Source organism: Amphibalanus amphitrite, unplaced genomic scaffold, assembly GCF_019059575.1.
Source record: "Amphibalanus amphitrite isolate SeventyFive unplaced genomic scaffold, NRLGWU_Aamphi_draft 000747F_arrow, whole genome shotgun sequence".
NCBI lineage: Eukaryota > Metazoa > Arthropoda > Thecostraca > Balanomorpha > Balanidae > Amphibalanus > Amphibalanus amphitrite.
The window spans coordinates 102647-118736 of record NW_024882241.1 but is presented as its reverse complement, the minus strand read 5'-3'; the positions used below and the strand labels follow the sequence as shown (position 1 = coordinate 118736).

The window sequence follows — 16090 nt, the reverse complement described above, 5'->3', positions numbered from 1 at the left end:
ACTTCGAGTACCATCGTAATTCTCTCGTCATTCCGCATCGAAACATATATGTCTTGACCTCGAGAAGTCAAGGTCAAAGGTTGACCTCAAGTCACGTTACCTCAGGTCGCTTGACCTCAAGGTCACGTGATATCAAGGTCATCATGCATATCATTCGATGCGCCTTGGCGAGCTGAACAGAATGAGACCATTTGTGCGGCTGTACCATTTTTATGTAAGGATTTATTAGCAAAAAACGTTTGGTAACCTTTGATGACGTCACATGCTCTTACAGTTGACCAATCGGAAGTAAGGCATCAAAGTAGTCAAAGTTGGTCATGAATCATGTCATTTATGGTACAATTGACCATGAAAACTCGGCCGTCCCAGCATATTGACCATGAGCGCACCGGCCAAGTTGCCCCGCTAGTCCCGGCCAAATTACCCCATATTGTCGTTCTGAAAATTTTTGTGTATAAAGTCATCACGGCTATACGGAATTAGATGAAATTGCTCTTGGAACCGCTGAACACCCCCAAGAATGGCGCTATAATGTCTGAATTCGTTTTTAGCCCAAATACTACATGTTATACAACTTTGTAACCAGAAGTAAAAGTTACCATTTTCTAATGAATTTAACGTTTTATTAATTTTGAATAGGTAAAACTACGAGGGGCAAAGTTTTGACATTTGTCCTCCAGTTATTTCTACCCATGACAAATGAATAGAGACTAGAGTTATTTCACTCACTTTTATTAGACATCGTACAGGTGGGGGCGGCCAATTTACACCACCGGCCAAATTACCCCACTCTCCCCTATTCCTGACTAAAACTAACGCAGTATAACACAGGACCACGCATAACAAAGTTGACCTACCTTTTCAACGAATTGCCTTCCTTCATTCTTCAGAAGTGTCTGTCCGCGCAACATGAACGGCTGTCTGTTCCACTTCCGATCCTTGTCCGAGCCATGACTTTGCAGGCATTTTTATCATTGCTAGCTAAAAAGCCAGCAACTGACATTTTCAACAACTTGCGTCGAAGGTTTTGTTGCATCGCTTCAATAAGACTTTCGTCCTCACATATCCATGTGACGTCGGGGGCGTTCCTCACACTGATCACTTGTCAACAGTAACACCAGCCACTAGTCGCTGCAGGCGAGCCACGTATCTTCCCTGCGTATCACTGATGGCCTTCCACCCACACCGACCACATGTCAACAACGCCGCTGTGTCAACCACCCGTGACCGCGCAGTGTGAGCGACTAACAAGCCACCCACCCGCGACCGCCTCCCTTTGTTCTCCGCGCATCTCTGCGGGCGGCCATTCGACACCCTGCGTCATCTGAGACCGCCGCGCTCGGCCGGCGCTGGCCGCTGGCGCTGACCCACTCCCCCTGCTCCCCTCGTAAACCCGGGGCCCGGACCGCCGCGCCGGCGCCGGGCGCTGGTTGTGCGTTGGTGATGGAGCTAGGCCGGCAGCTCGGCTCACGGACGTATTTGGTGTGGGGATGAAATCCGTAAAACTTGTTCATGTCGATACCGATAACGTAACTGTCGACAATTAGCATGCCAAATCAAGATGAAGATATTAAATAACGAAAAATTAGCAGTCATTGCTTCATCTTCCATCGCTTTTCAGTGTTAATCGCAGAATAGTCTTCGATTTCCTTACTCGTCCCATATTTCGTTTTTGTAAGCGTTGGTTCGAAGTGCTTTCGAGGGGCGAATTCGAACGGGTTGTTCGGCCACCGAACCACATCAATGGTCAATTGGCATGCCGGTTAGAACTTAATTTCGCTGGAATTGTCCCGCTTTTATCTATTACCGGGAATGTTCAGCCCAGCAAACCAGAGGAATGATAAATGAAGGGCCCGAGAGCCTTCTGACGAAAGACTGTAACCCGAGGGTGCTGCTTTTATCTCCGATTTCATGCGACGTATGACCTCGGGAGACCCACTCCATGTGACCCGATATGACCTTTTGCGACACCGCACTATGTGGCCTCTTGTGACTGGGGCGTCTTCTTACGATACAGTCACTACGTTTCCATGACACGTCTAAATCTATTTAGCGAGATTTCACGTGCGTTTTTCTCGGAAACTATTTTATCTTATGCAAAAAATGAACGTATATATGGTTTTAGCTAGCACCTAATCCTATATTCACATTTTTAAATTATGCCTAAATGCTATGATGGAGCAGATCCATTTTTCCAAATCGGCTTAGCTTGTGCCATGGAAACGTAGCCACTGTCAGTTCATGTGAGCTCATACGACTCCTTGTGCCTTTATGACCCGATGTGACCTCCGACGACCTCAGGTGGATGAAGATCCGCCAGGTGAAGCTGGAGTCGGCCGACGGCCTGCCGCCGATCCCGATGCAGATGAGCTGGGTGCGCGACGGCGTGCTCATCGTCGGCATGGACAACGAGATGCACGTCTACAGCCAGTGGAAAATGCCGCGTGAGTGCGACAGTTGGGGCTCCGGGGTGGGAACAAACGAGACAGCTGGGAGGGGCCGAGAGATCGCTTCTGGGCTGGGTTTGACACTGTGTTTGCGAGCTCCTGCTGAGGGGAGTGTATAAGGGCGTGCGTATGGCTCTTTTTCCGTGCGTTAAGTTGCTATTTATCACGATATATTCTGTTACATGTTGGTTTCGTCTGAAAGACAGGAATTATCGTTGTCTTGGGCTGTTCAAGTCACTCACTTTTTCGCTCCCTGTCAGCTTTTCTGGCCGTTGCTGTCTGCCTGAGTATGTGTATGTCTCTGTTCCTGCAGCGCTGAGCCTGTCCCGCCGCAGCACGACCGACCTACAGCCGCTCACGGACGACTTCGTGGCATCACGAAACCTCACCGACCAGCAGCTCTTCACATACGCGTCGGTAAGACGACCCATTTAGCCTCCTCTGCTTATGATGGGTTAGAGTGCGTAACCGTCAGGCCCTAGTGCTCTATTTTCTTTTTTCAGTCTGTAAACCTGCCAGACTTGACTCTGCTAATCCTGACGAAAGTTTTTCACAGGCATCGATAAATCTTCTTAGGAACGTAATCCGCTGAGGTAAAGTCTTGTTGTAACACTGGTATTTGTCAAAGGTTCCGAAGTTGTTCACTGTATGGCGAGTCCCAGCCCGTGCCGTTAACCCCGCTCCCCTGTTTGATGCCGTCAGGACTCGATGAAGAAGCGCATCATGTCCGTGTCTTCCCTGGCCAACATGGACCTGCTGAAGGGCCGGGCGGCCGAGTCGGCACGCGGTGCCACTCAGGACTACATGCCCAACTACGGTCTGTTCGTGGCCAGTCGAATCGCATTCCCCGTGCTCCCGCAGTACCATCCCAAACAGCTGATGGAGCTCCTCAACTGTGGCAAGGTGAAGCGCGTCAAGGCGATCCTGGCGCACATTGTGCGTTACGTACGCAGCCTGTCGCGTCAGTCGCGGCTGGAATCGTCTACAGCTGATCCCGATCTGGATGATCCGGATATTGTGGAGAAGCTGGCCCGGAGTCGCGGAATGTCCGTCTCGCTGCAGCCAGGTAGGTTCATGCCGGGTGGCGGTGGAAGTGACAGAGGCTGGTGCTGATTTTGGAACGGGTGGTTGTGGGTCGGTGGCATCCTTGGCACGGTGGCATCCTTTACTTGCTTCAATCAATGTCGTGTCTCTTTAAACGAAACTGCTTCAAATCAGTGCGATCGTAAGAGGATGAGAGGCTGTCTTTTTTAGTTCCTTGATTCTTAAATTCCATCTTTTACAGACATGGTATCCTCAATCCTGGGACATGATTCTTGTTTTTTTTTATATATATCACTATTTTATTATGCGGGAGCCACCTGTCGATCTGTGTACCACGGATGCATGACTCCGCTGCCCCCCCCCCCTCCCCGCAGGGAGTCCTCTGGAGCGTCAGCAGACGGAGGACATCCGACCCGACTACGAGGAGATTGACTCGGTGCCGCCGCTGCCGCTCTGGATGCTGCTCGCCGCCGACCGCGACCGGGGCCTGTCGGCACCGGCGGCTTTAGAGGAGGAGGTTAGTGTAACCAGGAGGGGCAGGAGTTGGCAGAGTTTGGCCGCGAGCGGGGACTGTCGGCGCCGGCGGCGCTGGAGGAGGAGGTTAGTAAGTAGTATAGCCAGGAAGCTGGTATGAACAGGAGGTTGGTGTGGCTGAGAGGAGTAGGAGCTAAGGCAGGAGCTAGGGGGGGGGGGAGTTTGACCGGGACAGGGGCCTGTCGGCGCCGGCGATGGAGGAGGAGGTTTGTGTGGCCGAGAGGGGAAGAGGGAGGAGGCTAGTGTGGACGAGTCACGAGACGGACAGGAGCTGGAGGGAGTGAGGGAGTTTGGTTTGACAGTGACAGGGACCTGTTGGCGCCGGTGATCGCCCAGGAACAGGTTCGCATGACCGAGAAGGCTGGAGCGGGAGGTTGATATAGCCTATAGGGCATGGATATGTAGGAGCCTGGTCGGTTCGGGAGCGATAGAGGCTGGCACTGTACATACTGAAACGTTGCCGATCAATTGGAATGGAGGGACGGGAGAACACTAAGAGTTTCTATAAATTAACTTTGAAGCGACCTTCTCCTTGATATTATGTCAAAAATGAAAGAATTATTTACATGTGCATTCGGGCACAGCCCATCATCAGATGTATATTTGAAAAGACAGCCCAAAGTATCTAATACTTTGGGCCCAAAGACAGCTCAAAGTATCTAATACTTTGGGCCCAAAGACAGCTGTCTTTTCAAATATACATCTGATGATGGGCTGTGCCCGAATGCACATGTAAATAATTCTTTCATTTTTGACATAATATCAAGGAGAAGGTCGCTTCAAAGTTAATCTATAGTATTATCAATGCTCCTTGCAAAAGCACTACCGTAAACCGGGGTGAGTTGATATGGATTTTGAGGTTATTCTAGATTTCTTTAAAAGCCACATTCATTTACGGAATTCTTTTTGTGCCAGTTTCAGGGCACATGCCTTGGGGAGGCAATCAGCAAAAATAAATAAAAAATGTATATATTAAGCCCCTTTTTTAAAACGCCAAAGTTCATATCAACTCACCACCCCCCAGGGGGTGAGTTGATATGATTTTGGATTTTTCAAAATTTCTCGGCTAAAGAAGCTCAGAGGTGAGTTGATAAAATGCCAGTGTTTAAAAAAAGGATGAGAGAACACATCCTGAAAGAAACCATTAGAAAAATGATAGTAGTTTGGCAGCAGACCTCACTTTCATGAAAACGCAATCATGTCCAACACAGCGCTATCAAAATGGTTTGATTTTAGCAGCATCATTTTTTCGCTTTATGATGCTTAGTTTTACTTAGAACATTCTGAACTTGGCTAGTCACGTGCCCTCAAGCCAACGGTATCAAAACTGGCAATATATTTTGGAATTACAAGTGTATTTTCTTGTACTCAAAACACATTGTCAGTTGCGGGTCAAGGTTGATATGCCTCTGACAGAAATAATGGATTGAAATGAAAGAATACATATACTTCTGAGCTTTTGTGGACTGGTAGTCAGCAAAATATTTATGAAGTGAAGTGAAGCGAATCTAATTCGGACTGTATTCCATCAGGTGAAATAAGCGACATAAAACAGAATTCGGCATCAAAAGCCAAAATTAACCCTCGCACTTATAGGCGGGCGAACGGACCACCTCGGCTTTTCGCACATAACTCGCGCAAAAAGCGGCCGATCGCGACGAAACTTTCAGTGCCTCTCGAGTTTATCAATTTTACACATGTTCTAAAGATTTCATGACCCTGACTCAAATGTTTTTTTACTTGTGACCTGATTCTCGAGACCATGCTTGGCCGGAATCGCGATTTGGCGTAGTCGGCTCACATTATCCGCGCATTTCCAGTCTTTTTGTGATTGTAACGTCCAAACATGTAAATGATGTTGGTCCCATGCAGTATTGTGGGTGTCAACTGTCAAGGTCACCTGAAGGTCAGGTCAGGTCATTGACCTTTGGTGACCTCGGCTCATTTTTGGAACATGTTTCTAGGGTAGTTTTTTTCGGGCCGATGTCGAATTTAACATGCATTTGATCATTTACGAAGTAGTTTTAGTGCCTTCGTAACATGTTACGACACCGTCAGTGGTAGTTGACACTTGACACTCCCTATGGTTAGCCGGCAGGACACCAACTGGTTGACCTGACCTGACCTGACCTGGCCTAAATGTACGAAGACACATGTGATCAAAACAAACATGACATTCGTGATCAGCAACAGCCAAAAAATAATAACCTCGCTTTACGAACTTCAAATAACCCCTTATTTTCCCGACTTCTGGGTAATTGACCTGGCCTGGAAGGTTGACCAATGACCTAGGACCTTAAAGTTGGTTATCATCGGCTTCCTCGCGTCTCGGGCAACACGCTCGTTTTTTCTTCGAAGCTCTAGCTCCACCAGGGGCCAAACGACGATGGGATTCCAACGGACCCCCCCCCCCCCATACGTTAAACGCTGGCAAAACACGAATACGGGCGAGGGCTAAAACACCAGTCACTTTCTTTATATTGTTTGTTCCATTTCATTTTGTCACTCATTCTCGGTTGGCAACTGCCAAGCAGGAAAACTAATCAGTTTCACGAGATCAGAATTCCCGCGCTGTTAGCCATACAGAAACGACAGTTCTGTCATTTTCGAAACCACGAATTATTATAACATCTTTTTTTTTTAAATCTGTATGTATATAGGTGTTCTATAGTGTTCCTTTGTAGCTTGTAGGCATGGGCGCCGCCACCGGGGGGGACGGGGGGGACGCGTCCCCCCACTCTCAGAATTGAAGGGGGACGTCCCCCCCCAAACTCATTACGGAGCGAGCGAAGCGAGCGTAGTCTTTCGTAGGTTAACGGAAATTTCTGAGTATGCCGTGGTCACGCTTTTGCTAGGCTTATATCTCAGCAACCACTTGGCCGATTTACATGCGGTAATTTTTGTAGGGTAGCACTAGAATCTAGATTCATTCCTTCTAACGAGCATCGGATCGGACTATTCTCGATGCATGTGAGTGACCCCATATGCACGTGCCACGTGAAAAACGAAGAGGTGTTAGTTTTGTAACAATTTCAATATCTCGGCAACTACTGGGCCGATTGCGCTGAAAGTTGGCATGTAGGTAGGTAATCTTGGGTAGGTATACCCACTAGGCAATGCATATCCATGTGCCACAGTTGGGGTGCTGCTGCACGTGCGCACATGCAGGGGTCGATTCCAGATCTCGAGAACGGCTGAACCGATTGTGCTGAAATCTGATACATGGTTAGGGACCGGTTAGTAGGGTGCCGTGCAAAAGTCAGTTGGGACCCATTTTGCACGTGCGCACGTGCAGGGTGCCGCTTCCAGATCTCGAGAACGGCTAGGCCGATTGCGCTCAAATTTGGCACATCGTTAGGGACCGGTTAGAAGGGTGCAGTGCACAAGTTAGTTGGAGGTATCCCCTCGCAATTTCGCACGTGCAAGGCCCACCCCACCCTCTCGCTCGCTCCGTTGGTCGCCCCAAACGGCGTTTTACTGGTTGTTATCCTACTCGAAATTTGATTAGGCCCTTCGGTCCAAAGAGACCATTTCAGAGCCGCAAGTATGAAAGAATTAGTGGGAGACATTGGTCGGGGCAGCCACCCTAGTGAGCCACTTGAACAGGCAGCCCAGCCCACTGGCACTCACTGCACCCGGCAAAGGACTATAGCTCCAGTGGAGCCATTCCCGCATGGGATAGAGTTGCCCGTCCAGCCCGGAGCAGGGGGTTGCGGCGTGGAGGAGAAGGATTTGACTGTCCTGAGGATGGAAGAGATGGAACGGCCGGTGCCGAATCTGAGAGGGTCCAGGAGGTTTAGATACTCAGTATATGGGGTGTGGGCCCACATGCATGGGTCTGACCCCTGCCACCTCGGCCAACAAAATCTCCAGGCTTATCCGACCTGCCATCGCGGAACTGCCGATTTTTGATATCGTGATCAACGTGTGTCGTACAACACGACTGGCCGAACTCGGGCGTAATATATTTCGTCTAACCAGCCAAGAACATGACTTTACACCAATCCGACCTCGAAGTCAAAATCCGAACATTTTCGAAGACTTCAACTCCGACTCTGGCCAAAACTGGCCAAAACAGTCAACTCCGACTGATTCCGGCTCCGACCCCACGCTTCTGCAGTCACGCTACACTAAATTTCCAGCTTCTAAGAAATAAGCTATACGGTTGCAGGACCACAAAACTTTGAGGCGACTTGACTACTTGACTTGGTTTTCCTGACCTAAGGTTTTCTGGTATCAAGCTTGTTACACGGGCTGCAAAATTCGTATTTTGGAGCAGTTTTGCCTAATATTTTTTTGCCAGTTTTCGCGGCGCTTCGCGCCGATTCGTGCACAAACCAAAAAGAGAGATTTGTGACTATACAACTCCCCCTCCCCCACGCGGGTATGCAATATGCATTACCTATGCAATATGCATTATCGATCATATTAGTGGCATACATCAGCAATTATACCGTGATAGAACACGAGGCTTTGCCGTGTCAAACTGAATCGGACATCAGATGTGTATAAAGGTAGGTACTCGGTGGGAATGCGGTCTATAGCCATTACTTTAAGGAAATACCTACCTACCTAAACTACTTTCCTCAAACCAGTTATTTCGCCACAGTTTTATGAGTTTTTAAACATAAAATGGTCAGGAAATAATGAATATTTGCAAAAAGATTTTATATTTTTTTACATCACTATTTTCCATCTTTCGTAGAGGCTACTTGCCTATATTGCAGCGGAAGCTGATTACGCGTTGACCAAGCCAGAGTGTATACAAATAGACCAAGCATAGTACGTAGTTCAAACCAGCTGAATGCTGATTGGCTAGCATTTTTCCGTAAGGGAATGGATTCCTCGGTAAGAGAATGACAAAGTGTAATCTATGGGAATGACTTCAGTCTTCAAACCTAAAATCGATACCTATATATTTGGCTAGGGTGATCGTTGAGCCATAAAAGCTCCTGATTTGTTCTCGTCTCAGCTCAAGCTACAAAACTGTTACTTCAGTTCAAAACCCTATGTTAAAAGTGGCATATTTGCTTTAAACGTTGAATGCATCCGACCGAAAAAGCCACGGTAAGAATGTTCAATGTCTACTTGTGTTTTCAGTCAGTCAGTCCGTCCCCCCCAGTCAAAAATCCGTGGCGGCGCCCCTGCTTGTAGGGAGCCATCTTGAGACTTGACAGGGAGCTGTGCTGTGCCTTTTGCATGTTAGGTATGGCCACAGAAAAAAAACTTTGGGGTCACTGATGTTAGTTGTCGGACCTTCGTCCCCGTCTTGAGTTGAGAATTGAGATGTTAGTTTCAAACGTTTCGGCCAGTTACTCTCCGGCCGTCGTCACTCGTCAGGTGTTCTTTGTCACTCAGAAGGACCTGGATGTTGGTGGCGTTGCGCCGTACGCGTCCAACCGTTCGAAAGCTCCTGTAGTCAGCGGGAATCGAACTAGGGTTTCCCCGGTGATGGTCCACGGTTCTAACCACTCCACTATCGCGGCAGATTTGACTATGGCCGGAGAAGTTACCTGCTGAAACGTTGTGAAACTAACATCTCAACTCAAGACGGGGACGAAAGTCCGACAACTAACATCAGTGATACTAACAGGCCTCGTCTCAAGCATTCAGAAAAAAAAACTAAAGCTTTTGGGGGTTGATGGAATGATGTGGGGAGAGAAAAGGAGAAGAGTTGGTCTAATTGACTTTGTCTTACTTGCAGACCCATATTTCATGCTAATTTGCATGCATACCAGCCTGGTATCAGCTTTTATCATGCATATCAACTCACCACTTGATGGCATATCAACTCACCACCTGTCACTTTTCTTAAAATTATAAAAAAGCGTTGTTATAGGTGAAACCCAAAACTACCTGGGATCAACAGTAAATTGATGGTAGTTTCTTTCCCAGTGAATGTTGTTCCATGAATATCCACCGTCTTTGCTGTAGGGTGGGGACTTTTCCTTAGTTTCAAAATCAGAAGAAAAAAAGGACTTTGAAAAAAGTCATGTGTTAAGAAGGCACCGCACCACATGCATGCCTTTCTCAGCTATATGTATCACTTATTGGTTGCTTCACTTCACAGAAAAATAAAACTAAAAATTGGTTTACAAATGGATGAGCAGCACACATTTTAACATTTTTCGAGCAACTTATATCAACTCACCACCCCATATCAACTCACCCCGGTTTACGGTACACGATATACTAAGAGTTTCTTCTTACCTTCATGGGGTGTAAATGACTAAGTTGCCTGTGTTATCCGCAAGTCCCAGTCATCCCTCTAACCTACGCTCGGAACTCCTCAGAGCTACGACGACCTCTTCAAAGTGGACGACGGGGAGGCCACACTGGAGGACATCATCGGAGCCAACAAGAAGAGGCGCAAGTCCACCGCGGGCCCCCCGGAGGGACTGAGCTTCTTTGGACCGCGCGAGGTAGGCAGACTATGTCCGGTGGTCGCAGGCATCGGAGGTGTCACTCGCTCAGCAGCTAGTGCTTTCATAGGTGTTTTGTCTCTTTCCAAGTAATCATTAGAAATTTCCAAGTAGATATTAGATTAGTTCATTCGTTATTTCATAAGCATTCCTTAGAGAAGTGAATTCTGGGCACTGTTTATAATGGCACTTTTATTCGGAAGTAGTCTATTTACTACCAGCCAGTCTATTAGATAGCTAGTCTTCTAGAGTATCAGATACCTTCTTGGTTTCTCAGCAACGTTGGTTGTTTATCTTCCTCCAAGATACGACTGCCACATTGCTTATTTACTTTGCTGCAATTGCATTTATGTTATCAGCACCGTGCATGCCCTGCCTAGCACACCCGACTAAAGGTGGCCGTCCACTGGTTAGGCGCGTATTCAGCATGCAATCGTTCAGCGCCTAGTGAAAAGTTGAAGTATTCCAACTCGTCAGCGCGTAATTCGGCGCCGACCAGCCGCTAGATAATCAGCTGACTGCGCTTCATCACACGTTCGGCGCTAAACCGCAGTCGGCACTCGGCTCGCAGCTCATAGACTCCAATGTTAAATTCATCGCGTAAATGTGCGCGCCTAACCAGTGGACGGAGTTATTGCCGCACTGAGTAGTGAGTCGCGCACATCCACGACATTCACCCGGCGGCCGAGCGCCGGTGTTTTACCACCCTCTGACCCCTGCGCACTGGTTCATGGCCCCGCCGTGACGCTGTTTCAGGCCATTGACGGGAATGTGGGGCCGCAAAGTCGACGGGTAGGTGCGCCGCCCGCGCCGGCGTCACTCTGCGCCCAGATGTTGTCTGTGATGTGACCGGCCCGACCCTCCCCCTCTTTCTGTGCTGCCCCTTTTCGCGCGAGCTCTCTATTTTTCATCTTCTCGTGCGTACTTCTGCTGAAACTTGATTGCCAACGGGAGAAGACAAGCTTCCTCTGGGGCCCTATGCCCGTCAGTGTTAATTGTGTGTCTGTCTGTGATTGTGAGTCTGTCAATCTGTCACCCTTCTCCCTGCTTTAACCGTGCGGCCCCTGAGTTCCCTGAGTGCCAGAGAGGGCGGTCGCCGGTCTGTTGTACAATTGTACATATGTACAGCGAGACAATCTTTTTTTTTCATCCGTTATGTACCCGTTCCCTTCACATTCACGTCATTCAGGAGTGGATAAAATTCAACCTCCGACGTGGCCTTGATGGATTAGCCTTGGAGATCTGCGATCCTTTACCCGATCCAACCAACTCGATATAATTGGTATCATCTATCATCTTATCTCCACTTCATTCACAGTTATTGGTGCATCGAAGTCAGTGATCATTCCTCCTGACTCTATCGGTGGTCTTCTTTTGTCCTTGTTTAACCTGACCTCACGTCCTCATCAGACGAAATTTATCAGTAGGAACAGAATATTTACCGCGTCTGCTTCGGACGTGTTTCAAGCATCGAGCATCAATCGAGCATCGAGTACCAGACTGACGTCAAGTCGGGCAGACTAGATATTCGTGGCCCGGTTCGATGTGTGTTGTGATCAAGGCTATAGAACTCGTTGTGATTGTTGTGGTGGTCTAACCCTCTGCCTTGAGTGCCTGATTGTCCGAATGTGCTAAACCGTGTTTGCCCTCTACTAGAGCAAAGACCTTTGTATCGTTTACAGGGCTCAATGACCTAATTTTTTACTCCAAACCGTGGATTGACTGAACGAGACAGATCTTGAACTGGGTGCCAGCTGTCTCCGTGGTTATTTCTGCACTGAGTCGTAGCATTGTCCAGCTGAACGTTGCTGTCTGACTCATCGACCCGTGGTACATACCAGACGTTACAGCTCTCCTCTCTGTTTAAGTGCCCTGGGACCCTACTACAGGTCATTTGTGAACTCTCTAATGCTTAACATAGTGCTGCTGTGTGTAGATTATGTGACCTGTCTTACCACAAAAAATTAGCTTCACCGAACACCGTGCGCCGCAAATAACTACACTCTCTTATGTGTGCCATCCATGCAGCTGCTTGCGTTATTTATGCGTACGCTTTATGAATGTGTCGTGTTCATCCGTTTGACATGCGCAACATGTTCATCTGCTTATCACATATGCGTGTGCGATTATGCTGAGTCTGTCTTACACATGCGATGTGATTTCCCTCCGCCTCAAGCTTTACTGGTGTGATAGGCGTGTCTCAGTCACTGGGCCTCTGACGTGTTGTAATTGACTCCACTCGCTCTGTGATATCAATATGTTCGTGTCCCCGTCGCAGTCCCAAATTCTGACGAGATGTAATTGCTTCCGCTGCAGTCGCTGGTGCTCTATGCGCGTCCCCATTACAGTCTCTTGCGTATCTTCGCCTCAGTCTCTGGCGCTAACTTTCTGTCTCCGTCGCAGTCTCTGATGCTGGCGTAGTGTTCGACGTACGCATCTCACTTTTACATCTTGGGGCCACAATGCGCTGCTCTCTGAAGTTTCTGACGTGGCTATTTGTCTATCACAGTGTCTGACTGTCACATCATCTCTATCATCTGTATCTATATCATCTATATCATCATCTATCACTTCACATCTATCACATTCTCTAACTCTATTCGTATTTTGGCCGCAGTCCCGGATGCTGACGCAGCTGCTGACCCACTGCCACCTGCCGGACCTCACCTCCATCGACCAGCTCTATCTGATAGCGCTGGCCGACACGGTCGCCTCCGTGGACGCTGATCTGGCCGACTGCTTCGACGAGTCTTCGGATGATGCAGCAGAGGCGCAGAAGAGCCAGGGACCCACACTCGGTGGGTGGGGAGGATTGTGTGGGATTTTTGTAATGTGCGTGAGTGCGTCGGTGAGCTTGGGGTCCAAGCTGCTACATGATGTGGGAAAGAAATAATTCGCTTTTCTCATCGAGCATTTAGTTTTTTTTTTTTACAAATACTTTTACATCATTTGAGTATTAAAAGAAATCTTTGTTTTCTCATGTAGTTAAATATATGTGGATGACTTGGCAATAAATCCCTATTAGGCCGTAGTAAACACTGCAGCTATCACAATTCGCAACTAACCGGCGCGCTGTAAACCCCAGACTCTGTGGACGACTCCGGCCTGCGTTTCGTGCTGGCCATGCGGAACTTCACCTACCTGTCCAAGTGTCTCCCGCCGAAGGAGAAGGCCGAGCTCAACTCGCAGGGCCTGACGTGAGTACGGGCTGCTGGCGGCACATTGCACGTGCTCGTTCCTCGTGTACGGACTCCTGCTCTCCACTGTGACTCTCATACTTATCAGATTCAGGACGGCTGCATTCATGGAATATGGAATAGAATAATGACACATTCTATCCGTTATCGTTCTGTCGTCGATGTTATCGTTGTGACTTGTGATCGTTATCATTGAATACTATCATCGATAGATTTGATCTATGCGTGATCCCCTTATTGTCACATGCAAACTCTTACCTAGATGCATTGGTCACCCAAGTGTTAGTATGCCAAACCGTCTATGTCGTCTGAATCCTTCCTTGTCTGTGTCTAACAACTTATTGTACATGTTGTGGAGTTTCCACTCAATCACCTTTATGTAAAACTGAGTTAGCTAACTCTTACCTCTTCTCTGGCCCTCAGCTCGTCGTACGTGGTATGGGGCTTCCACTCGGAGTCACAGGAGGAGCTGGTACAGCTGGTGCCGTGCGTGGCGCGCGCGCAGCCCCAGTGGAGAGAGCTGCAGCAGCTCGGCGCTGGATGGTGGATCCGCAGCAACACGCTGCTCAAACGCATCGTCGAACAGGTTAGATGGGAGGGGAGAGATGGAGGGAGCTAGGAGAGGAATGATGAATGTTTTTTTTTTTGCGGCTCTTTAAAATATGGTTGGAGTGGGAGTATACCGTTGCCTGCTTTGCCGCTAAAAGCATTATGGATTACAATGTAAGTCTTCATTCTGTAAGTACAATTGAGTCCCATATCATGGTACGATCTGATGCTGAACATCCTCTGGTAGCGGTCACGTCATTAGGCGGATTTTCCTGCGTGATGCTGACACATTTCTTCCCGTTGTCAGATCGCCAAGACGGCCTACCAGAAGACCAAGGACCCAATGGATGCAGCCCTCTACTACTTCGCTATGCGCAAACGGACCGTGATCGCGGCACTGTACAAACAGATGCGCGACGACCGGCGCTACAAGTTCTTCAGCAAGGACTTCACCACGCCTGACGGCCGTACCGCCGCCAAGAAGAACGCCTACCAGTGCTTGGGCAAGCAGAAGTTCGAGTCGGCGGCGGCTCTGTTCCTGCTGGCCGATAGTCTACCCGACTGCGTGGAGGTGATCCTGACGAAGCTGCACGACCTGCAGCTGGCCATGTTGGTCTGTCGGCTGTACGACGGAGAGCTGGACAGCTGCCCGCCCAGCCTGCAGCAGCTGCTCAACAAGGTGGGTTGGGTTTACGGCAGCTGGGGGGGGGGGGGGATCCGATGTAGGAATATTTAAGCATGTGATACTGGGTAGTCTACCACTAGATAGGATGAGGAAGACGATCGGAGGAACAAGAAACGTTTGTTGGAACTTGGAAGGGAGCTGTTTTGATCTGTTGCATATGTCGAAAGAGTCGGTAATTGTATTAGCGATTTTCTGTCGGTTAAAAACGACAAAAGCACGTGTATCGCTGTTATACGTGAATATCCAGGATATGTTTGAGGACGATACGGGGGGTCATTGACGTTTACCCTCCCCTCCGCAGGAGATTCTCGGTGTGGCCGAGGACGGGACGGTGGACCTGGCAGTGGCGCACCCCGACCCGTTCCTCCGCTCCATGGCCTACTGGATCAAAAAGGACTACTCGGCCAGCCTCAACACGCTGCTCAAGGTCAACGTGGGCACCTTGCACACGGCCTATCAGGAGGAGGACGCGCAGACATACTACGGCAGTACGTACACAATGTTTTATACTTTGGATCAGTAAAGCTCCCGCGTAGTCGTATACATTGCTCAGACCAACAGCTCCTTGACTAACGCTTATGTGCGTGGATTTGGATGCTGAAAATTGTGGGTATGGATTGCACCAGCTCATCACTCTCGATATATCACGAACCAACGGGAAAATATAAACATCGTGCCATTTTGCTGTTTCTTCTTCGTTAGTTACCGTCAAAACGTGGTCATTTCTGACTTCGCCCTCTGCTCACCGCCTATTTTTATCTGACTACTACTATCCGACAATTTTTCCTGACGGTAACTTCTCCCTCTGACCATCTTCCCGTGTCTCCGGCAGCGAGTCCGACCGTGTTCAACTTTTACGTGTACCTGCGCACCCACCCGCTGATCGTGAAGCAGTACAAGGCGCAGGGCGCCCAGGACCGGCGCCGGGGACGGGGCCAGGACGCTGGAGACGAGGACAAACAGGTGGGACGGGTTTGGTGATCAACGGGAGGGTGATCAAAGGTAGATAAGAGCTGTGTGATTGTAATATGGGAATAGGGAACTGAGTTGGGGCCCGGCAGCGGATCCAGGTGCTGCGAACGATAAGCTCAGATCGAAGGCTAACTTTTATTCCAGGTTCGCCAAGTCACTTATGCTATTTTTGTTTCACTTGAGAATCGAATATTTATGTTCTTTCAGGCCAGTTTCTTCGATGTATGTAATGCTCACCGT

At 48.8% G+C, this 16090-nt stretch overlaps 1 protein-coding gene across 3 annotated transcripts in view; it reads left to right on the top strand.

Moving 5' to 3' along the window:
• Positions 1-16090, top strand: part of LOC122365539 (dmX-like protein 2) — a 91492-nt gene that overhangs the window by 27775 nt on the left and 47627 nt on the right. For all 3 annotated transcript variants that reach the window (XM_043336826.1, XM_043336828.1, XM_043336827.1), the window contains exons 23-33: positions 2302-2444; positions 2761-2864; positions 3150-3513; positions 3866-4008; positions 10319-10447; positions 13065-13245; positions 13533-13644; positions 14068-14230; positions 14501-14872; positions 15180-15366; positions 15711-15841. In XM_043336826.1, the coding sequence (XP_043192761.1) occupies positions 2302-2444; positions 2761-2864; positions 3150-3513; positions 3866-4008; positions 10319-10447; positions 13065-13245; positions 13533-13644; positions 14068-14230; positions 14501-14872; positions 15180-15366; positions 15711-15841 (2029 nt within the window). The remainder of the gene's footprint in view (positions 1-2301; positions 2445-2760; positions 2865-3149; positions 3514-3865; positions 4009-10318; positions 10448-13064; positions 13246-13532; positions 13645-14067; positions 14231-14500; positions 14873-15179; positions 15367-15710; positions 15842-16090) is intronic.